Source organism: Sceloporus undulatus, chromosome 5 (genome assembly GCF_019175285.1).
Source record: "Sceloporus undulatus isolate JIND9_A2432 ecotype Alabama chromosome 5, SceUnd_v1.1, whole genome shotgun sequence".
Taxonomy (NCBI): Eukaryota; Metazoa; Chordata; class Lepidosauria; order Squamata; family Phrynosomatidae; genus Sceloporus; species Sceloporus undulatus.
The window spans coordinates 89,538,348-89,554,601 of NC_056526.1; the positions used below are offsets into that span (position 1 = coordinate 89,538,348).

Here is a 16,254-nt window from a genome sequence, read left to right on the forward strand (position 1 = left end):
ATGGAATTAAATTTTATTTTGACCATTCAACAATTGATTCAAAGGTCTTGCTCTAATTGGGTCTAACCAATAGGATTCCAATCATGATTTTTCTCCATTCTTTTTAATTTGTACTCTTTCCAGCGACATGAAGTTGACTACAGTTTGAGTCTCCCTTAACCAAAATACTTGGGATCAAAAGTGTTGTGGGTTTCAGAGTTTTTCAGATTTTGGAATATTTAGATACACATAATGGGATATCTTAGAGATGGGTTCCAAGTGTAAATATGAAGTTCATTTATGTTTCATATACACCTTTGTATACATAGGTAATTTTATACACAATATTTTTAAATAAATTTGTGCACAAAACTAAGTCTCTACACACTGAACCATCAGAAAGCAAAGGTATGACTATCTCAGCCACCCATCTGGATAATTTTAAAGTTTGGAATCTTTCAGATTTCATAATTCCACATAAGGGAGATTCAATCTGTTGTTTGACCAGTATATTGGCAACAATTTACAAATTGTAAAACTGGGACTAAATTAAAATATGAGGGATGGAAACTTTGTTGCCTATTTGTACCAGGTGACATTAATGGATTCTTCATTTTGATTAGCATTGGGGACAGACATCTATATCCCATGTATAAATCAGAATGGCACTGTGTCCCTTTGTGCAATGTAGATTGTTCTACATATATCTTCTGACAGTCAGTAAACAAAACCTATAAATATTCAATACCAGATGGAATAGGATGGTACTGGAATTGAAACCAAAATAACATCACAAAATGGAACTGGTTTAACTACACTGAAAGGGGTTTGAGCAGCTACTTTGCTGGAATAATAACCTGATATCTCTTTTTCACTGTTATGTGCTTTCAGAAAAACAACAGGAAAGAACCTTTGTCTAGGAATTTTTTGCACCTAAAGACATTTCCATATAGCTCAGATGTTCCCTTGGTCTCTCACCTCCATTCCCAAACTAATATAGGACTTATACTTAAGAAATGTAGGAGAGTATATGGACAGTTTGCTGAACTAGTGGACAGTTCATTGACAACCATGAATTTCCACGTGGTATTAGATTCATAGATTGGTGTTTTTATGCTGCTTGTATCTTTTTTATTTTTGTCATATTATTTTATTTCACTTTGCATTTTATGTTTTTAACATATACATCACCCAAAGCATGTTGGCCATCTGAAAGTTTTAAAACATAGTAAATGGAGGAGGAGAGATGATAGTTTTTACCTTTCCTGACATATGAGAATGAGGCGGGTGGAGGAAGAAGACAGTTTTATTTGCTACATTTCTCCATAATAGATTACCTTATAATCTGTCCTTGAATACAAATATATTGTGTGCATGTGTGTGTTGTATCAAATATCATTTATTTCCTTAAGTCTTAAACTGTAAGTCTTAGACCGTAAGTCTGAGATTCCTGAGATTACAGCTACGATGAAAGTCACAATGAAATATTATCAATTTTAAAAAGCTACAGGTAGTCTATGATCATTGGTAGATCAAGACTCATGGAACATAGAGACATGGACTTTGTTAGTCAAGAACTGCTATTGGGGGAGTCCAGAAAACCTTTTTCCTTGAGACAAACACTTAAGCAAATTGCAGTGAAGGAAGTCTCCAGGAAAGACAGGTTTTGGTGGAAGGTAGAATATGATCTCAGACATAATAATTGCATCCAAGTATTTACATATTTATAGCGCAAGTTCCTTTCAAAATCAAAAGTGAGGTGTACTATTGAAATGTGACATTGCTGTCTTCTGTAGTGTACAACCTGGAAACAATGTCGCCCATCACAGAAAAACCGTATGCAGCCCAAAACTGTGACTGAAACACTTTATTTCATTTATTTTATTTATTGGATCCATGTATATATCATTCTATTCACTTCAGGAGTCATCATAGTTAAGTGATGAGTAGGCATAATATAAAATGTAAAGTAAATACCCATATTGTTAAAGACCATAATATTTTGACTGCTTTAACAGGTATCGGAGTGAACCTTGAAGATGCTCAAGTCAAGCCAGGTCTTTCCAGAATCTGATATGGTCTGCTTGTGGCCCCATGGTTTTTGATTTGTCTTTTAGGTATTCTAGGAAAATAAGTGAGGTCAACATAAAGTGTTTAAAGCTGTCTTTTCTATTTGTCACATTTCTTTTACGGAAGGGTTTTTCATAAAGCACTATTTTCCATATGCTACTAATTCTAGCTTAGGTCTGCTTAGAATCTTCCAACATCTTGAGATTTCTGACAGGGCTGCAATCAATGATCTGGTAATCAAGTTCTGTTTAAGCATTTTATTATTACCCGTGTATACAGAGAACATCAAAAGTTAGCTGCATGGAGTGATAGATTGTCTAGTAATATTTCTGATTATGGCAAGGACCTGAAACCAAAAAGGTGCTACTTTAAGTTACTCTAACCAGACTTGAAGAAGGGAGCAATATTCTTCTCGTCCCCTTCATCAGTCAGGGGGATGTTAGGAATGATGCTGTGGAGCTTAGCAGAAGTACATTGCCATCTATGAATAATCTTAATTGGTGATTTTATTTACCTGAGCAGATATTGATTTAAAGGGAAATCACAATCAAATCATATTCCAGTCAGGGTCATTAAGAACTGCTTTAAGTCAGATTCTTCAGATCAGCTGTAGTTCCACATCTGAAGTATACTTACTGCCTAATAATTGTTGATTTATGACAGAGGAATGACCTTTCATTTTAATTGCTGTTTGAGAGACATCCCCCATGCTATGGGACATGGACGTCCATGTTTATATGTAAGGAATTTGATGTGCCTTCTAGAGCCAATTCAGTCAAGGGCCAGATCCATCATCCATCCATAGCAAAGAGGACAAATGAAGTCCTCTTCACGGGGGGGGTAAAGAGGGAGCCTCTCAGCTGGAACTGGTCTATTTCTTCTTTTTTTCATATATCTAAATGAGGACCAGGTTGAGTTACATGTCTGTGTTTCAAAATGCTTTCTGAATTGGAGATATTCCTTTTTCAGAAGAGGCTCAAACCCAGATCTGCACATCAGTGCAGGTCAGATCTCCAAACAACTGTCAAAAATTGTCATGGCTCCAACCATTTATATTAGCTAAGGTTCTGAATCACATTTCTGAGGGTTGTTACTATTAACAATCACTTCAGATATTGTTTTTGGACTCTATTTGATCCCTCCAAGATGTGTTCCAAGTTTTGTGATCCTCTGAGAAGTACTAGTAAATGCAGTATATTAATTAGCTGAAGGAACAGGCAGTCGGGAAAGTTGGCCAAACACACAGCTAAAAGCACTTTGAGGAGAAAAATAATTATGTGTTGAAACTATATATTCTTGCCAGGATGAAGGAAAAACAGACCAGACCAAGCTGAAAGGCCAAATACTTTCTATTCGTTTTTGACAGGTTGTACAATGGTTCAAGACACGAGGAAAAATAGTGTCTGAAAGATGTTTGCTCCTCATTTAAGAAGACAAATTTTAGCTGGTACTACTAAAAATAGTAATAGTAGAAATGATGGCTGGATTCACTAGAGGCATGCATTCGTGACTGTTTTCTTTTCACAATCTCTATGTATTTCCTAATTTAGGGGATACATGGGGATTGAGAAAGTTCCCCAATCCCTTCTGAGCTGTGTCCAACTGTCAGTAGGAAGCAGCTGACTCAGAGTCCCGAGTTTACATGAGCAATCTCTGATGTGAGGGGGAATTGCGGAAGTGATCCTACTTCTGACTGTTGCACTGGAGATCACTTACAGGAGAAGCTCAGCTGCTTCCCAATTGACCAGGGAACAGACACAGACCCATTGATCATAGTGGATGCTGCCCAGTAAGTGAGGATTGGGGAGTTTGGGTGGGGAGTCACTATGTAGCTACGTAACTATGGTGGTTACAGATTCATAACTACCCAAAGTGGCTATAGTAACAACAATAGTAACAACAGTGCAGGGCTCCACTTCAAAGATACCTTTAAAAGTCTAGTCTCCTTTAAATAATAATAATAATAATAATAATAATAATAATAACAACAACTTTTACTTCTATCCCATTTTTCTGTAGCAAGACAATCAAAGTGGCTACCAACTAAAACAGTGATGGCCAACCTATGGCACGCGTGCCAGAGATGGCACTCAGAGCCCTCTCTGTGAGCACATGTGCCATTGCCCCAACACAGAGTTTGCCAGAGTTTGTTACTAGAAAGCCAGAGGGAAACGGCACTTTGGAATAAATAAGTTGGTTTTGGGTTGCAGTTTGGGCACTCAGCCTCTAAAAGGTTCACCATCACTGAACTAAAACATCCATATACAATATTGTACATAACATTACAATCCCCCCCTTAAAAAAAAGAATTAAATATATTACGATTAAAAGAGTTTTCAATCTATTAGTAATAGCATAACGTGGGCAGGGTGGTAGTAATACATGGTGTGAGGGGGTATCATTCTGTGGCTGAGGAATTTTATTCAGAGAAGGCCTGCCGGAAGGGATCTGCCTTGGCAGCTTTTTTGAAACTGTCTAAATTAGTAATTTGACAGATCTTGTCTGGCAGGCCATTCCAAAGTCTGGGAGCAGTTGCAGAAAAGGCCCTCTGGGAGGTTCCAGTTAATCTGGCCTTTAAAGGTTGCAATAGATTCCTCCCAGAGGACCTGAGTGTGTGAGGTGGATTGTATGGATGTAGGCGATCCCTTAAATAGGTTGGACCTAAGCCATGTAGGGCTTTAAAGGTAATAACCAACACCTTGTACTGAGTCCAGAAACTAATAGGCAGCCAGTGAAGTGATATTAGGATAGGTGTTATCCGGTCACTCCTAGTTTTTCTGGTGACTAGCCTGGCTGACATGTTTTGTTCTAATTGGAGTTTCTGGACTAGGTACAAGAGTAGCCCCCATGTAGAGCGCACTTTATGTCTCTTATCCTCCATCAGTAACCAAGCAGTAGCAAATTCTAAACAGTTATCTACTTCATTGCACACAGCACACAATAACTTGATTTGGGACATAACCTGAGCATTTGGAACATAGTTCACTGAAAAGTTATAAATGCCTAAGCATCATTGAGTTCAAAAATATTTAAACAAATAAAGATTTTGATAAATCAATTCAGACCTTGGTAAATAATTTGGTTAGCCCTAACTAGAGGAAATTCATGGCATCAATTTTTTACTGCGGGGCTCGACATGTAGGCAAGTTCTGGAGATTCAGTTAGTTTACTCGAGTTGGGGCTAACAATAAAATGTAGACCTAAGTGTGTGCAATTTTAGGTTTAAGACAAGATTTTAAATATGCATTGTTTGACAATCATCCTCAAAACAATCCTGGGAGATAAGTCATTGCCATTATTACCATCATCATCATCATCATCATGACTATTTCCATTTTACTGGTGGAAAACTGAGTGATAGAAGTGGTTGACTGTGCAAAACCCAATTAATTGAAATGAAAAAAATGGTAGCCCAGACACTCTTCATGTCTGGGATCAGGGGTGGCAATGTGTGGCTTTGCAGATATTCTAGGGCTGTGATCTCATGAGCCCTAGCCAGCATAGCCAATGGTTAGGAATGGTGGTAGTCCAAAAACATCTGGAGGTTTGGGTGTTCTCCATCTCTACTTTGGATGTTTCAGTTACCTGGAGTACACTAGTCATCTTCCGCTGTATCAGAGCTGCGAATTATGTGCCTCTACAGATCTCCCAGCAGCCCTAGCTAACATAGCCAAAGGTGATGGATGCTGGGAATTGCAACTGAACATCGTCTTAAGGGCCACATAAGTTCAACCACTGAAATTATTGCAATTATTCAGTGGAAGCCATATTGTCCATGGCACATCCTGCAGAATTCTATCTGGTAGCAGCATGGCAACAAGCCTTCTCTGTGATGGTGCTTCTTTGTGTGAGATGCAGAACATGGGAAAACATTTTTCTTCATCAGGTATGATGTGGTCCAGCATATTACTTTAAACAGTGATTCTCAAACTTTGTACCTCCAGATGTTTTGGACTTCAGCGCCCAGAATTCCTGACTGCTGGCAAAACATTCTAGGGCTTCTTGGAATTGAAGTCCCGAGCACTTGGAGGACCAATGTTTGGGAAGCACCGACTTAAAAGGATTCATACTGTAATCCCTTTGCATGTAGCATCTGAATAGCAGGGTGGTTTTCTCTGGGTCACAGATAATTGACAAGTGGGTGGTTTTCAGAAGGGAGTCAGTGCATGGGTTAAGAACCTTTTACTGCAGTCATCTGTCACATCCAAACAATGACTTTCTGCAAGTCCTATGTCTCTAATAAATCAGTCCCAGGTGTGTATGGTTTTTTTCTCTTCCACGTAGTTTATATTCAGAACATCCATGCCCAACAAAAAGAAAATGGTGGTGCTTTAAAGCCTGAGGTGGTGCTTTAAAGCCTGAAGTAGTCCCATGAAAGATAGGGGTGTGTGTGTTTTATTCTTATTCAGGTATCATGTCACATATTGTGCCTAACTGATTTATTTACTTGGTGCTGAATCATTTAAGATGCATCAATAGGAGCAGTACTGCAGGGGCTTTCAACTATATTATTCAAGGTTAATTTGGTGTTACTGCCTCTGGTGAGAGTTGAGCTGAGCAGCTGAATATTTCATCAGTTATAGACAATGTTCTTCTCTACTTTGCAAAAAGAAGGAAGAGGGAAAACAGACTAGAACCAAACCCAGCTTGTCTGTGCTCCAGGCCAATTGTGAGTTAGGTGGCCTGCTGATCAACAGCTCAAGGCAATTCTCACTAATGCAATGTAGAAAATACATTTACCCCAACTCAGAAAAAAAGATAGCACCATGGTAAGATGTGCCAGTGTGAATTTGACTAGTTGCCCAGCACTCTTGGGCAAAATATGGCTCTTGGACGCCTATTCCCCCCCCCCCCCAGAGCTCCAAAGGATACTCCCAAAGCCCCTTGTTCCCCCCAATTTTGGCCTTAATCCTAACTGTTAGTCTTAACCAAAACAGACCCATTAAATCAATAGGATTTACATGTGTGCTGGTTCACTATTTAACCATTGATTAATGCGTCAATATTAGTTGAGAATATTAACCAGCAGAATTAAAGGCAGATTTTCTGGCCAAACTGTGGCCACCAAACACCCAAAATGCCACAAAAAGTGTAGCAGATTGGGTCCCTTTGTCTGCACTGCTCCTCCAGTGAAGAAAAATGGTCTTTTTCCATTCCAAGGCCCAGAAGTGGGAGAGACATTTTATCACTTCCACATGTGTCTTGAGCAATGCTGTAGTCTGCAGGAAGACATTGGTAGGAAATGACTGCCACCTCTTACAGAGTTGCCCACCGCCTTTGGACAGCCTTTCCAAATTTGGTTCCCTCCAGATGCTTTGGACAAGTCCCATCATAGTAGTTACAGTCCATTGCTTCTGGAAAGGTCTAGGACCATCAAGATCAAAATTCTAGTTTTTCATTGTAAAACAGATGGAGCGTGACACTTATACTACACATGAAGGTTGCACTGAATCTGTGCCTAGAAGAAATCTGCCTATATATGAAATGTATAAAGACTGAATTCTCCAATCCTCCTATCATGTCCTAAGATCAGGTTTCCTGGGGCAGAGGCAGCACACTGCTTGTTGCTTATGCATTCACTTGCTAGAGCAAGAGTACAATTTGGTTGCAGCTAACCACTTAATATTTATATGCTGCTCACTCTCTGCCCAGTAGCATTGCTTGGTTGTTGCCTGCAGCAGAACCCAGCTGTGTTTTGCAATCTGTCTAGTGAAGAGTTCTTGCAACAGCACAGCTAGTACAAGTCATTAAGTGAGTGCCAATATGCTGAAAGAAGAAGAATACTTCTTACCGGGGTTGGAGATCAACAAAAGTCAATGCAAAGCAAACTTTGATCTTTAATGTAGGCTGGAACCCATAGCTGTGGTCTTCATAAATATCCCAGGAGAGGAAAGGCTGTGAGTTATCCATGCATTACAATGATAACATTGGTTTGCAACTTACTTTTTGCCTGGTGAACATTTTTTCCCCCTTGTATACGTATGCTTTACAAATGAATTGATAACAAATGAGCAGAGTTACAACTGTGCATGAGCATCACCTTTTATCTATCCTGTCAACCTTTGGGAAGAAGAATGGAAGGTGAAGAGAGACTCCTGTTACCGTATATACTCAACTATACCTCGATCTCATGTATAGGTTGAGGGCAGGTTTTGGGGCCAAAATGATGGATTTTGATGTATATGACCTGTGGATAAGTTGAAAGTAAGACTTAGGGTCATGTAACAAAGGATCTAAAGGATGAAGCAAAGAAAAACAATGCCAAAGAACTTACAAAATTGTGGGAGGTATAATTGTTTTAGAGTGTTATTATGCTCCTATGAAGTGCAGTTCCATGTGAAAATAAGGTGCATGGCCTCCATATGCTTTTGTTGATAAAAGCCAACTTCCAGGAACTTAGGAAGTGGGTTTCCCCCACCCCTATTCTTATTTGCTGCTACACTGTCAAATTTTAGCAGTTGGAGGTTGAGGGTTGAGGCTATTTATATTGCAGAAAAATATCTTCCTTGACTCACTGAATGCCAATGTCGTAGCTGTAGCCTAAATGAGGATGGGTGAAAATATGGGCAGAGTTGGCATCTGGGTTTATGGCAAGGCTTTGTACCACAGACCACACCTGTGCTATGTGTCGTCCTGTAGGTAAGTACCTGTTTGAGGTTTGGAAGCTGTCTGTAGGCAAGTAAAGATCTGCTATCATGAGTCATTAAGAGAGCAGCATTATTGTCCAGAATGGGTTGTAGTTCATGGATGATAAACCTGAGTGGTCTTAGTTGGGAGCTGTATGTCACCACTTGCGGGATTCTGATGTTGAATTCTATTTCCATTTGAAGGTTTCCTTTCTTCATAAAGTTGGCCCAGGCCCTACTTCCACACTTAAACACAGTGCCCCCATCATAAGGACAAGCATTGTGCTCAGGGCTGTCTGTAGGATAAATTATCCTGGGAAAGGAGATCATTTGATGCACCCCATCCTCACTGCCAATAATAATAATAATAATGATGATGATGATGATGATGATGATGATGATGATGTTTTAGTAAATTCCTAACCAAGTGACCTCTAGATTTGTTGGACTACAGCTCCTATCATTCTCATCCAGCATGGGCAATGCATTTGTAATGGTTACAATGGTTGATGATACTGCCTCAAATGCTACTGAACAAATTCTACTGAATTTTGGGGAGGGATGTCAAAGACATTCACTGCCGCCACTCACCCCCAGACCAACGAAAGACAGTACGCTGAGCCACTGAACTCAACTTGGCATCCATGCCACTCACCTCTAAGGCTAGTCTGTATGACACTGATGTAATATGAAAAACAGCTGAATACAGCATGAGCTGGATATAAGGCCTCATTGAAAGGTTCCCATTGACTTTTGTAAACATTGGCTTGCTTGCCATCTCATTCTATATATACCTACTTCGTTTCGTTCTAAAAATGTCCCAGATCAATAGAAGGTTGTAAAGATCTGGTCAGATGCCAAGTAGCAACACATCTGGTAGTGGGCCGTTTTTTAAAATACCTATTACTTACCATACATATATAAAGGTGTTCAGAAAGAGATTAATAATAATTTTCTCCCTTCGATGGAGCATCTCAAATGACTGCAATATTTAATTAAGATCTAGAAAGTCATCTGACTATTTTAAAACCAAGGCAGAGAGAATTAGTTGTCCAAGGTCATAGTAAATTAAATTCAGTGCTACTTAGAGAATGCTATACCCTACTGACCAGTTTAAAGAATTTAGATTAAACTCTTTAAAATATAGGGATATGGTGTTTTTTTCCATTCAAATTTCCTCTTGAGGGCTATTGTCCTAACCAAGAATTCATCTACCATCTCAATAGCGATAATCTCATACACACTTACAAATGTATTCTTTTACAAATATGCAGTTAACAGATGCTGTATATTTCTTGTTGATGCTTGTATTTTCATCCTAGTTTTAATATTTACAAATATGTAAATGTGAAAGTTTAGTGCAACTACAAAGGTAAGGACATCATCTTTCAGGACTGAACTACATGGTAAAACCACAGTTAGCAGCAACATCTTTTTTTCCTCTTCTGCCTTGTGCTTCCAGCCCAGAATGAGAGTGAGCTGCTCCTACAGTTTGTATTGCCAATTTAAAGAAAAACAAATTAAAAATCCCATTGAAACAAACAGATCCTTTAGGGAGCAAATCAAATTTCCAGCACAAAGATAGAATCTGCCCTACTCTTCAAAGGAACGTCCCATTCCAGATCACACTCACCATGCTTACTTTCAAGCAAGAAAAAATAGATAGAGGTGCCTGAATATGGCACTTAGCATTCAAAGGCATAGCTGTGTTATTCTCAAAATGCAGTATCAATATGCAAAGAGATCTTTGTTAGTTAGTCTCCAAGGTGCTACAAGATGCCTTTGCATGGGGCTAACAGTTCTAGTGATCTTAACAGCTTAGTCCATAAAACTGTCATCAACTGGGAAAATGGTTCCATTATTATTATGAAGATTACTGTATATTGTAACAACATTAAGCTGCACCTAACTGACAACTGCATATGTACTTGAAAATCTGTCTCAGCTTCTAGAGATTGATTTTAAAAGAAGATGCTTAGGATGTGAATCAGCTTCTCCATGTCCATGTCTCCATCGGTGACTACAATAGATGTTGGGCAACACACTGACATATTTTCAGGCTTATCCTCTGCAACATTTAAAAGACATCAGAAGAACACCTGCTACTAATATGTGAAATAAAAAGCTGGTTCCTGGGTCTTCTTTCTTACCCCATAGCAGCATATGTTTATCTCCACCAGGAAAAAGAATCCAGGGTGGGAGTAAGAAGATTACTGCAATAGGCCCACTTCTTGCAAGAGTCATGTTTTTAATTTAAAAAATGGGAATTTACTACTTCTAAATACTCTAAACTTTAGGCAGCCATCACCACACTTCTCACAATTGCACAACCATCATGCTCTCTTCCTGAACTCTCCCTTAACCCTGCTTCCCTGCCTAATGTCTTACCCACCAAGCCTTTAGAAATCTTTGTTAGTTAGGCCCTATACAGACTGGCGCTGGGGCCAATTTTAGGACTTGGGAGAGCGGAGTGTCCCCACGCTTCCGAGCCCTCCTGCGCTCTCCTGGCGCCATTTTGGCACGCGCACGGATAACATGCATTGTGCACTGTGTCCAAGCTTTCTTTTATTGTTTTTCCCTTTGTTCTGTGCAATCCTGGAGCTCTGCGGCCCCAAACGAACTCTTAAAAAGTTAAAAAGAAAGAAAGAAAATAATTGGAGAAAATGTTAAAAGGTAATTAAGAATCTTTGGAATAGTGAGGGGAAGGGGGGACGGGGAGGAGGGGACATTGGCACTGTGTGTCTAGTAATCACGCAACAGCCCCAGGAGCAACATTCGCACTGGCAGACTTCCACCATTGTTAGGTCATTCATGGGTTTCCCCTGTGGAATCAAGAGAGACTGAAAGTCATGTGCAGGAATATCCTAAAGAAATGAAAGTTAAGGACCATGAAGAGAGGAAAGGGATAATATTTTATGGCTAAATGGGAGTTTGTATATGACAGTGGGGAACCTCTGTTCCTCCAAATGCTCTGGGCCTCAGCTCTTTACCATTGCTCATGGTGATTGAGACTTCTTGGAGCTGTAGTCCAGAATGTGAGGAGAGGCAAAGAATATGATTCTTTGCCAGGATGCCCAGGCTGTTCAGTTGATTTAAAGACAGTCAATTTTAACAACTGATTTGAAGTTAGATGTGTTTACTTGGCCTATAATACTTACCAAGTGTCTTGTGTATGTTTTTTTCCACAGCCTAATTTAGGTGGAGTGATTTATGTAGGTTCAGAGACACCCACCGGCTCTGCTTTACAGAAGTATTTTGCCCATTCATCTTACCACTTCAGGCTCCCGGCCCAGGCATCGCCTACTCGCATTAGCTTTCTCTAGTGTCTCACAGAGGATCAGTGAATAGAACTGGGTTACTTTCAAAGCGCTCTGCGGAAAAAATAGTTTGGTGATTCATTGCTCCAGGAGTAAGGCATCTTGGATCTTCAGAGCCACTCTAAACTTTCAGTATGATTTCTCTGTAAATCTCTGTGTGTTGGAAGGTCTGGCTGGCTAACTTCTCTCAGCAGTGGATTTATAATACGTTGGCTATTGATAACTGCATCATTGGCACTGATGCAAAATATAAGGCTGAAACTAGGCACATCTTGCTACCCCAGTGACTTCTCTGAAGCCTTAGCAGTACCTTTGGTTCACAGTTCCACCCATACACATAAGCAATTCAAAAATACATAAAACTGAAGGGGCTATCTGGCCTGCAATCCTATATAGTGAAACCAACTGCCATCTCCCCCACAAACAACTAGGATAAGATTGGCACCCATGTTAATTTACCAAGGTGGGCTGTGGGCAATTTAGCTGTACAACACTTGTGGTGGATCTTTGGGCACTAGACCTAGGAGAAGCTTTGCTTGGTGTTCTAACTCCTCAAATAAGCCTGCAGTCAAATATAGACTATATCAAAAATATTTAACTGCATAGATCACAGCTATGGATAGTTCTTAAGGTCATGGGAGTCCCACTCCATCTGACAGTCCTGATGAGACATCTCTACTTAGGGCAAGAGGCTATTGTTAGAACAGAATTCAGAGAAACAGAATGGTCCCAGTTGGCAAAGGGATCAGGCAAGGCTGCATTCTATCACTCTATTTGTTCAACTTGTATGCAGAAAACACCATAGGAAAAGCAGGTTTAGACTTGGAAGAAGGAGGAAGGAAGATAGGAGCATGGAACATTCACATAAGATATGCAGATAACCCTATAATACTAGCAGAAAACATTACAGACCTGGAACAATTACTAAGGAAAGTCAGAAATGCAAGTCCAAAGGCAGATTTAATGCTGAATATAAAGAAAATAAAAATAATGACCACGGAAGAAATACATAAATTCAACCTAGGCAATGAAGAAATGAAAATAGTTAAAGAGTTCCTGTACCTTGGATTAAACATTGATCAGAATGGAGACTGCAACCAAAAAATAAGAAAAAGACTAGGAATGGGAAGGACAGCTATGAAAAAACCAGACATAAAGAGTCAAGATATACCACTGTGAAAGCCATTGTATTCCCCATCACCATATACACATGTGATAGCTGGGCAGTAAAGAAATCAGACAGAAAGAAAATCAATTCATGTGAGCTGTGGTTCTGGAGAACAGTGGTAAGGATACCGTGGACAACTAAGCAGATCAAACAAATGGGTCCTTGAACAGATCAAGCCAGAAATCTCCTTGGAAGCCAAGATGATAATATTGAGGTTGTTGTACTTTGGCCACATAATGAGAAGGCACAAATCGCTAGAAAAGACAATAATGCTAGGAAAGGTGGAAGGTAGTAGAAAGAGAGGAAGATTGCATGCCAGATTACTAGACTCAATCATGGAGGTCACAGGTATGAATTTGCAGGACTTCAGTTGATTGGAGCTGAGCAGTGGAGAAGACAGGGGTCTTGGAGATGTCTCATCCACAGGGTTGTCATGAGTCAGGGTCAACTCAAGGACAGTTATCAACAACAACAACAGCTTGCAGAATGTCCAAAGGAGGGCGACTAAAATGGTGAAGGGTCTGGAAACCATGTCCTATGAAGAACGACTTAGGGAGCTGGGGATGTTTAGCCTGGAGAAGAGAAGGTTAAGAGGCGATATGATAGCCCTGTTTAAATATTTGAAGGGATGTCATATTGAGGAGGGCGCTAACTCGTTTTCTGCTGCTCCAGAGAATAGGACCCGGAGCAATGGATGCAAGCTCCAGGAAAAGAGATTCCACCTCAACATTAGGAGGAACTTCCTGACAGTAAGGGCTGGAACCAAACCACAGTGGATACCAAGGGCCCACTGTAGTCAAAGAAGCTATGGCCTAAGTTTGCAAGACCTTAACAGGGTTATTAATGACAGAATGTCTTGAAGGTATCTTAATCACTGGATCACCATAAGTCAAATCCAACTTAGCAGCAATTAACAGCAATACTAAGATAAGACCCATCCAGCTTTTTAGAAGAGTTCTATCTTAGTTCCTGAGATACCACATATTGAAATAATAGTTTATTTTTAAATGGTGTTAATTCCATAGATTGTGCAAACGTACAGTATTGTAAAAATAACTTTTATATGTCTTTACTAATATCTTTATATGTCTTTTAATCTATACTTGTTTTAATTTTTTTAAACTGTCGTGAGTTCCAGTATTGGAGAAGAGGCGTGATATAAATCAACAACAACAATGTGAATTTTTAAACCCTCCGTTAACATAATGAACACATATGATCTCCATTCTCCGCCTCTTATATGCCTCATCCCCTTTCATGCTGTTTATCTGATGTGGCTTCATGGAAATCAAAAGAATTTCAAAGTTTTGGTATTTGATGTTTTCATAGTGCATGTTTAGTATGAAATGCATTGTAATTAAACCCATTTAAATCTACTGATCTTCTCTTTTTACCCTAATGAGTTTATCTGATTTTTATATCTATATCAATTATTTTCAATAAACCAAACATAGAAAAACTAATAGTCCTAAATTTGTTCAATGTTGTATGGTGAGCAGCTTTTATCATTGAGTGCTTCATTGGCAAAGTCAATCCATTGTTAGCAAGGTTAAAAGGAAGTGGAGCATCCCCCACTCAACCTTAATCTTTGAGGTAGCCAATAACAACAACAACAACAACAACTGCTGCTGCTGCTGCTACTACTACTACTACTATTAAAAGAATACTAAGCTATAGCCTATACAATAACTGGGTGCTCTGTGTTGTATAAATTCAGTTTTAGGGTACACAGTAGTGCAGTAGCCAGAAGAACTTCAGTGAGAAAAAAGTTACACAACAGCTACAGGTTAAGTCTCCCTTATATGAAATGCTAGGGACCAAAAGTTATTTTGGATTTTATATTTTCAGATTTTGGAATATTGGCATATACATATGGTAATATCTTGAAGCTAGAACCCAGATCTAAACATGAATTACATGTTTTGGATGTACATAATATTTTTAATACTTTTGTGTATGAAGCGAAGTTTGGGTATACTGGACCATCGGAAAGCAAAGGTGTCTCAGCCATGCTATATCATGAATACTATAGACTACAGTACAGGGAAACTCGAGGGCATGGATCCCAAATCCATGAGTTAGGAGGGCCGACTGTATTCCTCTTTGGTGACTTCTCCATTTTTTGCCCATGTCACTTTTAAATCCCAGGTCATTCAAGAGTTCTTTATATTGCCCTCCTAATTTCTCCCTGGAACTGTTTGCAATTGTACCTTCAATCTCCAGCCTTTAAAAATTCCCATTCATCATGATCTCCTTTCCCTTTGACCATTTCTGATGGATTTCACCAAGTATTTCACCGGCCGATTTTTACTAAAATCAATTTTCTTGAAGTCCAAAGTGAATGTCTGAATATATTTGGCTTCCCTTTCCTTCTGTAGGGCAAATCCCAAGAGGATGTGGTTCACTCCCACCCACAATTCCCGCTACATATCAGACACAGACAGGGCCTTCCATTACGGAGTAAGGATGCAGCTTCCTCAGGCAACAAGTGCTGGAGGGAAGGGCAAGATGGTGGACAGAGCTGTAGTTTCCATATAGCTATCTGGATCCTCCTGACTTAGGCTGTTCTCCTCACACTTCGTGCAAACTGTTGTCTCTTGGGTGACACTGAAAATACAATTCAACTGCCAGATTTATTAGCTTCTCTATCGCACACAGGAGAGAGTGCATTCTTGGTTTTTTTCCTCAGGTGATGGAAAATTTGGATCTGATTCTGGGCCTGAAATACAAATATACTTCCTTAAGAGGAGGGAAACCTTGAGTTCAACCCTGTATGTGTGTGGCCACATTCTAGCAATATTTCAAAGGGTGAATAAGACACTACAGAAATCAAGGGACTTGCTTCATGGCCATACTTTGCCAATAGCACATTGGCAATATACCATTTCTGTGTGGAATGAAATCACATAATAGACATTTCAGTGCAATCATGGACAAGGGCATAGTGAATAGTTTTCAACAAACTGTTCAGAACCGAGGATGGCATTGCAAATGGAGGATGGCTGTGCATACAGAAGGCAGCTGTAGCAGGGATAACTGTGAAGTGGATGGGCTACGTAACAACAAGGATCATCTGAAAGGGTAATTTTATTCA

At 39.6% G+C, this 16,254-nt stretch overlaps 1 protein-coding gene across 1 annotated transcript in view; it reads left to right on the forward strand.

Moving 5' to 3' along the window:
- The window catches only part of LMNTD1 (lamin tail domain containing 1), a 178,843-nt gene extending 166,083 nt beyond the window's left edge, over positions 1 to 12,760 (forward strand). Inside the window, exon 13 of the mRNA XM_042469631.1 lies at positions 11,864 to 12,760. Coding sequence (XP_042325565.1) covers positions 11,864 to 11,998 — 135 coding nt within the window. The 3' untranslated portion in view covers positions 11,999 to 12,760. The remainder of the gene's footprint in view (positions 1 to 11,863) is intronic.
- Positions 12,761 to 16,254: the final 3,494 nt, after the last annotated feature.